We start from the raw sequence: 16,361 nt of genomic DNA on the forward strand, positions 1-16,361 counted from the left end.
TGAATCGGGTCGAACTCGTTAAACTCGAGCCATTCTAGAACAGATCCATGCATAGGAAACTCATAAGCTTTAGATCCTTTGCCTGGTATCTAATAATCTATGACCAACTGATTGTTGTTTGCAGAAGCGTAGGAAACTTAAAAGCTTTAGATCCTTCGCCTTCTTACTCTCCTACCAATTTATAACCAATTGATTGGTTCCAATCCTCTGCCTTGTAGAATCAAAAGGAAAACCATCGAAGCCAGAAATAGCTAGAATGATAAAAAAGTAGAATAATTATACCGATCTATGATCGTTACAATCTCTGTTACAAGCTATTTCACAATAGCACCATTACAGAAATAGACCCATTTTAAATTACCTTAGAGCGCTAGGTTTGATCTCCAGGAGTAATGTCTTTTATAGAAGAACACCAGAAAAAAAAAAAAAAAAATCCATGTTAAGTTTTGCCGGTCATGCCTCCAAAAGTCTTTGTTAGGATTTGGCTCTCGTAAGACCAGGCTCGGCTAGATTTTGTTCATCATCGCCATGAACACTGTGTCTTTTACCAATTATTGGAATGTGAATCAGGGTTGAGTGTGAGAGCAGGTGGAGAGGTGAGGGGGAGTGCTCCAGAGAGGAAGAGAGGTGGGATTGGGAGTAGGAAGATCAGGTTCGTCAAATTGGAAAGACTTGAAGAGCCAAGGCATGCGAAGATTTGCTAAATTTGATTTTCGTTGTTCTCGTATTCAGATCCATGATTTTCGCATCTCCAGGAACCATTAACCACAAGGAAAAGAAGGGGGCAGGGGCTAGGGATTGATGTTGAAGGGAAAGCGAAGAAAAATATCGGGTTCCAAGTGATGGCCCTACGCTCATCGGGTCCGATACAGTCAAAACCGAATTTTGATGTGAACCGACTTTTTCGGGTAGAATCTAATCGGGTTGCACGGGTTGATCGGCCTATCGGAATTTTTGCACAGGCCTAATATAAACTATCATATCAAAAATATTAAAATTAAAAAAAATAAATTTACAGTTTTAAAATATAAGTCTCGTACACTCATTTTAAAATAAACGGATAGTGTAGAATTACGTAAAAAATTATTAATTTAATAATAAATTTATTTTTTAAATAAAATATACAAAACTTATATATTCTAAGATTATTTTTAACATTACTCGTAATTAGTAATAGGTTAACGAGCTTTCAATTGTGAACTCTCACGTAGTTTTTATTTTTTAAGGTGTTCAAAAGCTCTTGCATGCACTCTTTTTCCAGTACGTTAACTGATGTAAGTGGCCATTTCTATCTATTTTGTACCTTCTTTTGCAAATTGAAAACAAGCAATTCGTAGGTACTGTCTATAAAGATCAAAGAATTACGTACCACTTTTCGTACAAAGAAAACCCTAAGGAAATATCAAAGAGAAGGAAAATGCTTTTTGCAATCGCCTGATGCAAATGGCGCTCAATCGGCTCCATTTATTATTATTATTTTCTCTCTCTGTCGTCCTCGCTTTATCTTTCTCAGTTGTCTCTTTTCTTTTTTGTAATCCGTTCTAAGTGTTTATTTATGTATAAACTCTTTAACAGACCGTGCTTCACGTCGGCCAAAAAAAAAATACAACTCTTTAGAGATCAAAGATGAGTTGCACAAATTGAAGAAATGATGTTTTCATTGCAAATAAAATTCGAAGACGACCCAGTCACAAAACCTCTCAATCCCTGCCCAGTTTTTGTGCTCTGCGAAGTATTGGGATATACACAAGATTAATTTATTCAGTTAAGAAAAAAAGAAAAGAGAAAAATATTCTTGATTTAAATTTAAGAAGTAAATGTGGATAGCAGATGAATATAAAAAGAACAAAACACGAAAAGCCACACGGCTTGGAATCTAGACTGGAAGTCTTGGAATATTTTCTGCAATAGTTCTACTGAAATTTATAGATAGAAAGTGAAAGACAGAGTGAGAGCTTTGTAGTTGGTTGAGAGGTTATTAGCATTTGGGTAGATACACTTGGCTTGGGTGTTGAGAGTCTAAGAAAGATGGGTGAAGGGGCAAAGTGGGGGATTATGGATGGCGATGCATATGTACCCCCCCCCCCCCCCCCCCCCCCCCCCCCCCCCAACTTTTGACAAGGGTTGGAGCTCGAAGCTTCAAATCCTAATTTTCATTTCAGAACTACTAGTCATCTACGACATAGAGACAAGAAAGAGATTAGAAGAAAAAAAAAAACAGAGAAATGAGAAAGAAGAAAAATAAGAAAGAGAGAGATGTTTTTGTCTTGTCCATTTTATTTTTATTTTATTCTTTTCGTACATCCGATTACATGCCGATTGTATATCTCGACTGTACCTAGCAGTTCTGCAAAGAGAAATACTATACGGAGGTTTCAATACGAAATCGTGTATCTTCATTCTGCAATACCCTTCTTTCTTAATAATGTTATATATTATACTACCATCTTACTTACATCCCACTATAAATAATGTGACATATTTATCACCATTTAATTATAAAGAAGTATGCAATAAATGATCAATTAATAGTGATAAATGTGCTACATCTTACTTAGTGGAATGTAAGTATGATGGTAATATAGTATATGAAATTTTCTTTTATTTAATGAAAAGTGACAAGAACGTTTTACTTTATAAAGTGATACGTTGCTAGCTAGCTACAACAGGCTTCGGGGAAACCTAAAGATATGCGAACAGAGGAAAGATCGTGCGTAAAAAAGAGTGATTAGGGTTTTCACCATTAATAGTTAATATATATATATATATATATCTTTCATCAGATATTCTTCTTCGTATTAAATTAAGTTTGAATGTTGAGATAAATTTACATAATTTGAATTAATGAATAAATATTAATATTTTATAAATTCTATTAAGATGTATTTGAATATAAATAAGTTAAAAGATATGTTTAAATGTATGATCTATAAAATAAGTTGAAATGAGTTTAATTTTTTTATAAAAAATTAAAAAAATAGTGAATTTTATTAATAATTTATTTAAGATGTGTTGAGGTGAGTCTGTATTCCAAACATAAGTTACCAAGACATGTTAAGAATCCCCAACATTAAATACTTTGATGGTTCTGAAGCTTTTGTTTAGGAGTTTAGGTATGGCAATAGGAATGCTTAGTCACGGGTGTGAGGGGATAGTCAAGCATCTCCTAAGGCAACAAATTCTAGGCATGGCATCGTGGCATGGCCATTCATCTTGATATCAGTTCAGCAGAGAGAATTTGTAGAGCATATAATGGAAACAAGATGAAAGGCTTAAAACAAAACTTCTCACTCTTCTAAGTGCAAAAATGCCATGTTTAGATTTCCATTAGAAAAAATAAATAAAGGAAAAGAAAAGAGCTTTCGTTATCTTGGGCCTGATAGCCGAATATCTGACATGGCTAACTCACTGTTCGAATCGACCAGTCCTGATGAAGTAGCCCCGTCACTGCTCCATTTGAGGAAACTTGAGCAAGAACTGACTTGGGAGGAGATTGGAGGCAAAGGCACGGTACAAAGGCCTTCAAGCATTTGGACTACTTTAGTCATCGGTGGCCTCAAATGCATTTCCTCCTGTATACACCACAATGCCACTTTGATTGCTGTGGAAACCCTTTCATCCTGCTCATCAATCTCCAGCTTAGAATCAAAGATATCTTTCAGTTTTCCTTCTTCTAACATCTTGGAGGCATAAGTGGGAAAATAGGCTTTCTCCGAACAATATCCTGTATTGTAATTCTTCCTCCCTCCAATGATCTCGAGCAAGACCATGCCATAGCTGTAAACATCACTCTTCTCGGATATGGCATAATTTGTTATCCATTCGGGTGCAAGGTAACCTCTTGTACCCCTTAGCGTTGTGTAAACATGGCTCTGTTCCCGGTTCATTAGCTTGGCCAAACCAAAGTCAGATACTTTGGCATTGTAATTGTCATCGAGAAGAACATTTTCAGGTTTTATATCGCAATGAACAATCTTCACTTCACACTCCTCGTGGAGATAAGCTAATCCCTTTGCAGTACCCACTGCAATGTTGAATCTCGTATCCCAATCCAACAAGGGATTGCCTACATTGTTCTCAAAGATCCATTTATCTAAGGATCCGTTACCCATGTATTCGTAGACAAGAAGCCGGTGAGAGCCCTCAGCACAGAATCCTCTAAGCCTCACCAGATGGACATGATGGATACTCCCTATAATTGAGACTTCAGCTCTGAATTCTTTCTTCCCCTGTCCAATGCCCTCCAATTTTTTCACTGCCAAGCGGATACCATCTGGCAGCACACCGAGGTAGACTGAGCCAAACCCGCCTGAACCAACCTTTGTAGTGAAGTTCTTGGTTGCTCGACTCAGATCACTGTAAGTGAAACGAACCGGTGCCCCGGAAAGACTATCCAAGAAATTGTCATCGTCCAGGTTGTCTAGAGGATGTTCCAACAATCCCTTCTTTTTGCGGTGATACCAGTATCCCACATAAAGTAGACCAAGAATAGCAACTATGGTTGCAAGAGCAATTACTATGACTGATAAAATGTGCTTCCTTTCCTCTCTGCTTGCAGGACTCGGTCCACCATTGCCACGACCTGGGACCTTCATGTATGAAATATAACCAGGAGAAACTTCACCAGAGCGTTGCAAACTCCCTATCTGGTCAAAAAGAAAGCATCTCCCAGAAGTTCTTTCGAAGAACAGCACAAGGCAAGAGCAACTTGAAAGGCAAGCTTCTCGGCATGCATTTAGATTGGATTTCAGAAGGGGTTGAACAAATCCAAGTGCAAAATAAGTAAGCCTCTCACCAACATATAAAAGCTCCACTGAACTTTTGGAGCTATTACAGGTTGAGACAGTCGGGGGTTTGCATTGAAATTCGGACTTGAGAAGCGAAGGGCACTGGCACCAGTTGTCAAAGTAGCATACATAATAGGGATCACAAGGCTCTGGAACACTGCAGGAATTTTCAGGTATCTTAGTTGCCTCGGGAGTGACACTCTTTCCCTTGTGAAGGTTATAGAATGACATTGAGCCATCAGAGCCTAAAACAGCAGCCCACAAGGCATTGGTACCATTATTATCAGAGAAGACAAGTTGCCAAAGCAAAACCCCATTCTGATCATAGAAGTTCCATGAATTGAACACCAGAGAGGCAGAATGGACGCCGCCCGCGCTGGTGACATTTTGATTGTTTTTCCGGCTATCCTTTGTTATGGACCAATATAGTTGTGGAGTTTCATAACCGGCATACAAGACCATATCACCTGACTTGATTTCAAGATAATGAGACAAGTTAGTGCGTTTGGGAAAGCTTTTAAGTTTCATTCCTTCCTGGAACACCTGTCCAGGTAAAAGGGTATCAGTGGGATGGCTAAAACTCTGCCAAAGAATACTTCCATTCTCGGCAAGCAATACCAAGTTTCCTGAGTCCCGCAATTCCATGGCTCCAACCTTTACCCCTGTTGTGTTTGTAGACCAAACCACACGGTCCCCCATTTCCAAAAACACATTTCCATTTTCGTTGAAGACAAACTTGTCAAAATTGTTAACCAGTAAGCCTCTATTAGCAGTCCAAATTACTTTGGAACTACCCAGGTGAATGATTACTAGCACAAACAATTCGATATCCACGGCAGTGTAAAAGCCCAAAGCGAATGCCGAATTGTTGGATGACAGAAATAGCCCATTATTTTCTTCCCATTGGCTATGAGATGCTTGGAATCCAGGATGAATCTGACCAACATGTTGATTGCTGGCGGCGCAGTTCTCAAACACAAGGAGGAAACAGAGACACGAAGTTATGAATTGGGAAAAACCCATAAATTTCTGGAACTGCATCAATCCTCTGAGTTTGGCTAGATCAAGCCGAAATTTCCGTCCAAAATCTGATATCCATAACAAGAGATCAGTGCAGCCTAGAGTTTAAAAGAAAGTTTGAAAGCAACGAAAAGAAAAAAAGAAACTGATACGCACGATATCTCTTCGAGTTCGCCTACATCAAATGCCATTGCAAAAGGAGAAAAATTTATACCCAGTTTAAAGAATCGAACTATACATTCCTTTTTGATAGGTAGAATAGAATTATTCATTCAAAAGAACTAAAAGATAAAGATGCAGATGAGGAGAAAAATCTCCGCAGACGGACATGAAAAAAGAGCGCATAGAAATGACTGACCTGAGTCTGTTGCAGAAATCTGAGCTTCTCAACTTGTAACAGATGGAATAAGATGACTGGATGAGTGAGCTTCTTTTAAATCTGCAAACTAGAGATCGAGAGAGACAGTGGCTGGCAGCTATGGAAATCGTTGAGACAAGTCTACAACTTAAATGTTTTCAACTGCCTTGTTGATTTTTTTAGTGGTGGCTGCAATGCAATTTGCAACCTTGTGGTGTGTTTGGCTGTTTGCTTGAGAAAGTGCTGCATTCCTTGTAATTTCTATCATTATCCTTGTTGAATTAAAGAGCTTTGATATTCAGCTGTCACTGCCGCACATTTTATTTATTATTATTATTTTTATTAAATTAATTGAGTTGTTTTATTTATGAATCTTACATAGCATATTTATTAAAATAAAAATAAAAAGATAACAAATAAAAATAAATATTTGGAATAGAAATGATAGTAGAATTTTTTCTAAAATTAACTTGTATTTGTCTACCTATCCTCTCTCTCTCTCGTGCCTTTTTTCTACCCTCTTTTCCCTTTTCATTGACACTGCCATTAATGATACAGCTATTTTTTCTCTCCTCTGCTTTTATTTTCTTTGCTCTTTTCTAACCTAGTTATAGAGTAGTAATATTAAAGGTACCATCAAAGGATTTATTACATATATTTCATAAATATTATAAAATATTAAATTAAATACAATAAAGTATAGAGGCACGAGACATTTGTTCTAAAATTAACATTTTAGAAACTACAGATTATGCTAATCAACCCACTGGCCTTCGACTCATCCTGCTATCTAAACTACATCTAAGTTGTACATCAATCATGACAAGATGACTAAAATTGGTAGAAAGTAGAAACGCAAACCCAAACAGAGATGCTTGTGTATTATTACATGGATTTGGGGACTAAAATGTCGCAGTCTTGGATGGTTTTTCTCTTAATGAGATAGAGAAAACTTTCAAAACACGTGAATTAGCTGCAAGAGTCAATTTTGCACAACCAATCAAAGCGTCTTGTCGCTGACTAGGAATCGTTTTTTTCTTATCATGATCTGTTGCCTTCTTATTTTTGACGGTGATGCTGTTGAATGGCAATAAACTGTATTAGTTTATGATTTTTTTTTTAAAATTAAAATATACATAATATATATGTTTTAATTAAAAAGATGCAAATATACGAAGGCATGCATCATGCAGATGTCATGATCACACCGATCAATGATCATTGCTACGCATGCATCCACACTTCTCTTGATCTAGCAAGCAACTAATTTTGAATTGTTTAATTTTATCTTATTTTATTTTATCTGATCATTATAATTTTTTTAAATCTTCATATAAAATATAATAAATAATTTAATTTTTTAAAATCTCAATATAAAATTAGTATTAAAAAATTATATTATAACAATATTTTATTTATTACTATTCAAAACATTTTATTTCATCTCATCTAAATTATGTAATTAAACGGAACCTTAATATTGTGTTATGTGAAATTGCGAGATTAATTGTGACTGAAATCCACGAATCTTGACAACCCATTTGGTATTTTCTCATCGTTAATAAATTGAATATTTGATTTTTTAACTTGTTATATAGGATAATTTTGTAGAAAATATTAGAATAACTAAAGCCACAACAAAATTTACAAAAATAAATCTATAAATATTTATAATCTAACGTATCACGTGAAGCCATATAAGTTTATAGGTTTATTTTGATAAGATCTTAATCATTGTGATAACTAAAGCCCCCACCTTCAAGAAAAATTGGAAATCATTAAGTGGATTAGGTAGGAGCAAGCTGCGTGTTGGTTGAAACACTTTGAACCATTGTTCCCACCTTCATGAAAGCAAAGCAAATATATATAAAAAGGTGATCCCAGATTCCCACTACATATTTGTAATTAATCATACCCACATATATAGAAAGTCACTTGAATTATTTGCTAGCTTTTTTCTCTTTTTTGGTTGACTAAAGCCATCCCTCCAAATCTCTTTTTATTGGATTTAAGAAAAACCCCAACTGCTTCCATTATATTCCTATTTGAAAACAAGAAAAGATCGAACACGTGCACCCAAAAGTCCTCTTCGATCGGTCATTGGAAATTTGCGAGTATGTTGTGGTGGGCCCATTGTGCCATGTAAATAGTCCAGATCCACTAGGATTACCTGAGCAGGGCCTTGGTACTCCGGCCCAAGTTCAGAGCCCAACATGGCTCCGCTAAGTTGTCAATTTTTGACATCACACGGTACTATCACAGTTCAACGTGACATCCTAGACTCCTATGAAAGAAGGAGGGGGTTAAAAATGTAAATAAGAAAAGAGTGGGGTCGTTCGGTCGGAACCGAACCCGCTTGTTCCAATTCTGTTAACTGTTAAGACTAGAAAACGCGTTATCCCAAACCTTTCACGTAAATGGGACAGGTGGCCCTCATTATCCACGTGAGCCGGCAGCGCCTTCAACGGTGGTCCACATTTCAAATTTCCCATATTTGTTTATTATATAATATATAAATAAATAATTAGAGCAATTAAAAGGAGAAATGATAAATAATGAGCTTGGTAATCAGTTTCAAATGTGTGATTTATTTGAATAGAAATTAAATTAAATAATATAATATAAATATATATTTAAAATTGATGTTGTTAATTTAAAATAAATTTCCGTAAAATATAAACTCTATATAAATAAATAAATGTATATGTCTGTTGAATATTAATTTTGAGCGCATTTTAAAAAAGAGAGAGAAGAGGAGGCAAAAGTCAGCTTTTAAGGTAGCCAATAACCTACTGCGTACTTCATTCCTGGTGGTCACGTTATCACGCCTCCTTCCACTACGTGACAATCGATTTATCTAACACACTCCCGAGTCCCAACGGTTTTCCCGACCCTCCTCTCTCACCACACGCACGCACGCACCCACCCACAAACGCTCCGTTGCAGGTTAGTTGGGTTTGGCTTTGCTTTGTTTTGCAGGTGAACATGGAGAAGGAAGCACAAGTTGGAGCTGGAGCGCAAGATGATGTTCTTTCGGTGGAGCTCCCAGCCCCTCCTTCTTGGAAGAAATTGGTCTCTCTCTCTCTCTTCTCTCTCTCTTACCTGAATAAATTCTTCAACTTTGTTATTGTAATTTTCAGCTTTCTCTTCCAGCACCTCCTTGGAAGAAATTAGCCTTTTTCTCTATCCCCAGAATAAATTCTTGTACTTTGCTGTCGTAGATTTCAGCTTTCTCGAAATTTCTGTTCTATTATACTCGTAGGTAAAATTTGGTATCTGGTTTTTGCTTGTTTTGTGTCAGTGTTCTGTACCATGTGGTGGAATATGGTTGATAATATGGCTTTCTTTTCTTTTTGTCTCTTTCGACTAGGGATTGCGCTTGAATTTTGTGTCGGGGGAGTGATTTTGTGTTTAGGGTTTTCTTCTCCTTTTCTTTTAGTAGCAAGGCATAAGTGTTTACTCCTTTCACCAGCTCACTAATAATTTATTCGGTTACTAATTTTATAATAAACTACTTTGCACTCTGAAAAATTGGTTTGAGAGGAGAAGAAGATGGTTGAAAATTCATGCGAAAGTTTTGTTCCCTTGACAAGGAGGTTTCTTGGTTTGTAGAATTTCTGCCTCTGTCCTCCAGAAATTGCATTAACTATGATGTGCCTGGCTTTGTTTTCCAAGAGTCGCACCCTTTTGGCCAAGCGATGCCTTTCTTGGTCTAATCCTTGTATTTTTTCTTTTGGCTTAAAGCCTTTGTGAACTCTACCGCTTTTGTATTTTATGACACTCGTGTTTCTATGTAGGAATTAAGCCTTGAGGGGATTTTTTTTACCACCTTTGGGAGGAAAATTGAAACTTGAATTTGGTTAGTTGTTGCTGTTTGGAACGATTGACTGTGGTATACTTCTTACAATGCAGTAATTGGTGTACAAACATCAAAGTTGTTCTCTTTAAATAACTTAAATTATGAAGATTGAGAGTTTCATGGACCCCTATACCAACGTCATTGTATCGAGTGCCACATGCATATAGAGATACATACACCCACCACCCAACCCTGCTAATTTATCATTGACTAGTCATTCCCTTCAGAAGGTTTGTATTTCTTTTCTTTTTTCTTTTTTATTTTTATTTTTATGATTGCTTGCTCTGGTATTTGCTTCATTAACTTTTTTACCTTTTTTTCGTTTCAGTGAATGATTTAGTCAATCTAGCCATGTATTATAGTTATAAATCTTACTAATTGTGTCGTTTGACTATCGGTATTAAATATTCAATTCCTTGTTCCAATTCTTTTTTCGCCAAGTATTCAAAACTGAATGTTCACTGTCCCTTCATTAGTTTCTGTGATGTCTCTAGGATGTTTGTTGAAATATTTAGTTGAGGTTTGGCAAAATGGGCAGTTGGTTGATAATTCATTGGAGTGGAAATTCAAAAGAATTAGCTTTTACAAAGACAGAATTAACTTTGTCTTTATCCACATGTATTGTTGTCTGCTCCAACCAATTGATGAAGGGACTGGTTGGTATGTTAGAAACATTCTGATTTATGTGATTAGGATGTTCGATTTAAGTAGTTAGTACAGATGGGCTTTCTTTCAAGATGCTTTTGAATTTAATGATACATTGCCACCTATAAAAAAAATTTAATGATACCATGCCGTATTTATGATGGGGAGCATTCAGGCATGATTTCAGTTGATTTGGTGCTTAGGTTGGAATTCTTATCGTGTGGCACTTTGACTTACACCCCCCTGCTTTCATTGTTCCTTCAGTTCTTCCCCAAGAAAGGAGGTACACCAAGGAAGAATGAAATCATGTTCATTGCCCCTACTGGAGAAGAGATCAATAACAAAAAACAACTGGAGCAGTACCTAAAATCACACACTGGTAATCCTGCAATATCAGAGTTTGATTGGGGTACTGGTGAGACCCCTAGGAGATCTGCAAGAATCAGTGAAAAGGTCAAGGCAACTCCACCATCAGAGGGTGAGTCCCTGAGGAAACGTGGCCGAAAATCATTGGGGATAAAGAAGGACAGCAAAGAAGTGGAAGCTGCTCCTGAAGAAACTGAAGGCTCAAAGGGAATTCATATGCAAGATGTGGAGGTAGATGAGAAAGAAGATGCAGAAGCTGGGAAGGAGAAAGATGTTTCCAAGGAAACTTCAGTTGAGGATGGAGATAAAATGCAAAAAGAGAATGGAGATAAACTCCAAATTGATGCTGAGGAAGGCAAGGATGGGCACGCTTCTGCCCAAGCTCCCAGTGCGGATAAAACCCAAGCTGAGGCTAATGTTAAACAGCAAGATGTTGCAGCAATAGCAGCCAATGAAAACTTTGCTGGAGAAACTATGGCTACTGGGGCAACTAAAAATACTAAAAATGTGAAGGGAGAAAATGATGTGGAGAAAGCAAATGGTACAAGTGACAAGAAACAGGACAACACAGATACTGTGACTGTAGAAGCGAATAGGGGAGCAAAGCAAGATAATCCCCATGGAATCGAATCTGCATCCAAGTTAGAGATCAAAGAGAACCAAGCTTTGTCCAAGAACAATGTGGAGGCCGAGGAGAAAGCGAAGGAAAATGATGGGGAGGCGATCGAAAATGGTAAGGTTAACCAAGTGGGGCCTGCTGATGTGCTCCAACGACCATCACCCTCCCCGGTTAACTGCTGAATTCACCGTACTGCCTGCCTTAGCAATTAGCCCTTATGTTAACACCCCTTCCATCTTTTCATTTTTGTCTTTGTAACTTGGGGATTCCTCAGATGACTGTAATTTAAGTATTGGTGATGCTAGAATTAATTGAATGTGGGGGAATGAAGCTGTAGACGATAGAATAGGGGGTTTAGATTCTGCAGCTTTTGTTACAATCTGGAGGAACCCAAGACTGTAGACTGTAAGACATGTTCCGTGACTTCATGGTTAGTGATTTATATTTTACTTGCTCGGGCTGCCTGTTTTCTCCTCTGATAAGATGGCCCCGTTACTTGTGTGTGTGGTTGGGATTCACTTTGCATTACGTCTGATCGGGTTGAACAGAACATTACTAACACAAGAATGAACATGGACCAGGTGGAACAGAGCGGAGACTATTGTGACAGAAAAACGTTAGTGTTGTTGTCTGACACAAACTCTCTCTCTCACAAGGATAAGGGCAATTGTATGTTGGCCTTAGACAGATGTTTTCATTAACTTACGTAAAAGATAACAAAATTCTAGAACTGTTCGAGAACTTGCCATTGTTTGATTTGAACTCACGCAGCACATTAAGTACTGTTTGGCCACAAAGGATTTTCATCTCAAACACAAAATTTTTATTTTATCATTATAACTTTTTAAAATTTCCATACAAAATATAATAAACAATTTAACTTTTTTTTTTTTTCAAATTCTAAAATAATAATAATATTAAAATATAATATTTTAATATTTAATCTTAAAACTCAAAATTCTTATTCGAGAAATCTTAGTGGTCAACCAGAACTTAATTTCGATTTGAGCTTATAAATTTTAGGTGAAATGGTGTTTTTAGAACACGATTTCAGATGCACTACCAAACAGGAAACGATTGAAATGGTGTTTTTAGAACACGATTTCAGATGCACTACCAAACAGGAAACGATAATTGAAATCAAGTTTTCTTTTTTGGGGTTTGAACACTAAACACCAACACCCCACAAAGTCGTAACCCCCCAGACACCTCTGTTTCCATCTGCTAACCCCAAAGGTTCCACCACCTCCCAAGTTTCAAATTACACCTCTTTAGCCACGAAAGGTATGTTAACTATCCCTCCAAAACCTTAGCAGAGATAAGAGAGGAAGACTCTGATCAGTATACACTATAAGAGGGAGATGAAAAAGTGAGAGTAAAGGAAGAATCTATTCTAAGCCCCCTTCGAGAATTACCACATACATACATACATATATATATTCATCATCTACAGACAAGGCTAAGAATCTTCTTCCTTCTGTTTTCTTTCTTCACCTTTGGAATCTTGAGCCTATGGCATGCCTGAAGGAAAAGCATTGCATCATCCACAGCATCGTTTATGGTGTCGTTTCCGTTGACGTTACCTTTTTTGGGATTACAAATTAGTGCGGCGTACTCAATTCCCTTCTATAAATGGACTCTTCGTTCATTGTTAATATGCCCACCAAACACAAACCATGGCGCTCTCTCCTTTCTGGCTTTCGTTTTTTCTTGTCTTCTCTATCGCAACTGTGAATGGTACGTATCATTCTGTGTCAGCTTTCAGCTTTATGGTGAATACTATGACTTGTTTGAATTGCGTAGTATGACCACTGAGCTACAGGCTGAATTCTCTAAAAACATTTCCCCTGAGCATAGGTAAAACTCTATAATTTGATTAGGTCTGCTATGGTTAATTAGCTCAATGAAGAGCATTTGACATGTTTAAATTGTCATTGATTTTTTATTTTTTTTAATAAAAAAATAGGGTTCTTTATGCCCATCAATGTGACAATGATTATTATTATCTAGCCTTAAGTTAAATTTTGAAAAACAATCATATAAATTTACTTTTTTTTGGGCATGCGGGATTAATTAGGGGATTCGAACCCCACATGTCGTAAAAATCCCATATTTGAGACTGTTATAAATTTAAAACAAAAAAAATCTAGACTTTCTTCTCTTATCATGGCGATCAATCATTGGCTAATGGCACTCTGTATGTATCTTCTGTTTAGCAGCTTTGACAGCACAAGCATTCACGGGGACGTATGGAATAAACTATGGCAGAGTAGCAGACAATTTACCTTCACCGAAAAGTGCGGTGACACTTCTCAAAGCTGCAAAGATTAAAAACATAAGAATCTATGACGTTAATCATGAAGTCCTCACGGCCTTCAATGGATCTGGTATAGAGATAGTGGTTGGACTCGGCGACGATTTTCTGACAGAGATGAGTGTAAACGAGGATCGTGCAATGAGTTGGATAAAAGAAAATGTGCAGCCTTTCCTTCCTGGTACTTCTATACGTGGAATTGCAGTCGGGAATGAGATCTTAGCGAGTAAAGATCGGCAAGATCTCTGGGAGGTGTTGCTGCCTGCAGCAAAAAATGTTTACAATGCCCTTGATAGGTTGGACTTGACCAAGGTTGTTCAAGTACAAAGCCCACATTCGCAGGGCGTGTTTGCTAATTCCTTCCCTCCATCTTCGTGTACTTTCAAGGAAGATACTGTTCCATACATGAAGCCACTTTTGCAATTCTTCTCGCAGATTGGTTCTCCATTTTTCATAAATGCGTATCCATTCTTAGCATATATGAGTGATCCTGAGCATATTGACCTCAAATATGCTCTCTTCCAATCAAATCGTGGAATTTATGATGCAAAGACTAAGTTACATTATGATAACATGTTCGATGCCCAGATTGATGCGGCTTATGCTGCTTTAGAAAAAGCTGGGTTTGGCAACATGGAGGTCATAGTTTCTGAAACTGGTTGGCCTTCTCGTGGAGATGAGAGTGAAGCAGGTGCCTCAGTGAAAAATGCAAGAACTTACAACAATAATTTGCGCAAACGGCTAGCCAAAAAGAAGGGGACCCCATATAGGCCAAAGATTCCGGTGAAGGCTTATGTTTTTGCTTTATTCAATGAGAATTTGAAACCTGGAGGAACCTCTGAGAGGAACTTTGGATTGTTTAAAGCAGATGGAAGCATTGCATATGATATTGGATTCACTGGGCTAAAGCCTTCTTCAGCAGCATCGCCTCTGCTCTCTTTCAAGGTATGGATTCCTAACTACTTCCTACATTTTAATTTCATGTTTGGACGGTCACCTAGGCCACATAGATGCAAAATTTTCATTATGCATATTCTTCTTTTGCCATCTTCTAGTTCTAGATGCTCATATTTCTTTCAGGCATGGAAACTCTTGTCATTGATTGGACACAGAACATCCCAACCCTATTTAGTTAAGATATAAATCTTATCTCTTTTTCGTCCCCTTAAACTTTTGGTATAAGTAATGATTAATGGATTTACACATTTCCTTTTCTTAAATGATCATTATAGATTATTGGGTGCATTTTAGCTCCGATCCAATTCATTCTTTGAGTTTGAAAAATTCGAAAAAAGGTGCTTTGGCTTAAAACATTTGGACATTTTTAAGCATTATCTGTGAAAGCTGCAATCAATATTTGTCATGTTTCTTAATTCATTTTCTAATATATATTTCGGCTTTCAGGAAACTGGATCATCATACACGCTGGTTTTTGCAAGCTGTGCTGCAATCCTTCTACTGATTTTTTGACATCATAATTAATTAATTAATTAATTACTTCAAAAAAATCATACCGATTGCTTGATCTGTTCGATGCTAGCTTTCTTTTATCAGCTCAGGGAATTGAGTTCAGGTTCTTTGAATTAATTCATACCGATAGTTCTAACATCCCCTCCTCGTATAGCCACTTTATCTTGTACAGACACTCATTCATGGAACAGTAGTATATAAGAATTGAAGATTTTTTTTTTTACCACAATACATACTACATAGTATTTGTCCTTTTTTTTTCGACCACCTGTCCCCTTTACATATAACATATGTATGAGAATGGTTTGGCCGGTCTACTTTGCTGCATGTGGGTGACTGCTAGACCATACCGTTAATTCATTTTTTTTTTTTTTTTGAAATAGACTTAATTTCATTCACTGAAATTGAAATTACATCTGTGACTAATCAATACAGGAAAATCTAGATTATCAGTCAAACTGCTCATCTGTTAGGGGCTCTCCTGCTAATAAATTTTTTTGTGACGGATATTGTCTAAAACTTCTATACCTTCTCTCCTGATAACAATCAGTAGAAAAAATGCTCTGTTAAAACAGAGCTAAACGACCTTTCTTCTAAAGAAGAAAGGTACAACCACGCTCCACCCTCCCAAGGAGGAGGAGTACAACCACACTCTTTCCTCCCAATGAGGAAGAGTACAAACACCTACCCTCCTCCAAATTTTGAATACGCCAAAAAGGCGTAGGACAAACATCCACATTCCTCCAAAAGAGGAGTGGGACACTAGCCTATTTCTTTTTTATTTTTAACAACCGAAACAAAAATAAAAACTGCAAATACATAAAAACAAATAAAATGGCAATGGGTTGTAAAAACAAGTGGGCCCAAACTAAGCCAAAAAGGCCCAGCTAGTGTGCACGTGGGGCCCAGCCCGTTAGGGTTTC

At 37.1% G+C, this 16,361-nt stretch overlaps 3 protein-coding genes across 4 annotated transcripts; 2 read left to right on the plus strand and 1 right to left on the minus strand.

The window, feature by feature from the left end:
• Positions 1 to 3,266: 3,266 nt before the first annotated feature.
• LOC122301126 (G-type lectin S-receptor-like serine/threonine-protein kinase SD2-5) lies at positions 3,267 to 6,417 on the minus strand. The gene is made up of 2 exons (XM_043112233.1): positions 6,166 to 6,417; positions 3,267 to 5,875 (listed from the first exon to the last, which is right to left on the minus strand). Exon 2 carries the CDS (start codon positions 5,826 to 5,828, stop codon positions 3,366 to 3,368), a length of 2,463 nt encoding a protein of 820 aa, XP_042968167.1. The 5' UTR covers positions 5,829 to 5,875; positions 6,166 to 6,417; the 3' UTR covers positions 3,267 to 3,365.
• Positions 6,418 to 8,976: 2,559 nt separating this feature from the next.
• LOC122301127 (methyl-CpG-binding domain-containing protein 11-like) lies at positions 8,977 to 12,109 on the plus strand. The gene is made up of 2 exons (XM_043112234.1): positions 8,977 to 9,237; positions 10,934 to 12,109. Exons 1-2 carry the CDS (start codon positions 9,151 to 9,153, stop codon positions 11,834 to 11,836), a joined length of 990 nt encoding a protein of 329 aa, XP_042968168.1. The 5' UTR covers positions 8,977 to 9,150; the 3' UTR covers positions 11,837 to 12,109.
• A 1,092-nt stretch (positions 12,110 to 13,201) lies between these two features.
• Positions 13,202 to 15,669, plus strand: LOC122301128 (glucan endo-1,3-beta-glucosidase 14-like). 2 transcript variants are annotated; one of them, XM_043112235.1, is made up of 3 exons: positions 13,202 to 13,391; positions 13,871 to 14,913; positions 15,373 to 15,669. In XM_043112235.1, the coding sequence occupies exons 1-3, from the start codon at positions 13,331 to 13,333 to the stop codon at positions 15,436 to 15,438; spliced, it is 1,170 nt and encodes a 389-aa protein (XP_042968169.1). In that variant the 5' UTR covers positions 13,202 to 13,330; the 3' UTR covers positions 15,439 to 15,669. The 2 variants fall into 2 exon arrangements, with proteins under 2 accessions (XP_042968169.1, XP_042968170.1); XM_043112236.1 differs by having other exon boundaries at positions 13,206 to 13,391; positions 13,874 to 14,913.
• The last annotated feature ends 692 nt before the right edge of the window (positions 15,670 to 16,361 follow it).

Source organism: Carya illinoinensis, chromosome 2 (genome assembly GCF_018687715.1).
Source record: "Carya illinoinensis cultivar Pawnee chromosome 2, C.illinoinensisPawnee_v1, whole genome shotgun sequence".
NCBI lineage: Eukaryota > Viridiplantae > Streptophyta > Magnoliopsida > Fagales > Juglandaceae > Carya > Carya illinoinensis.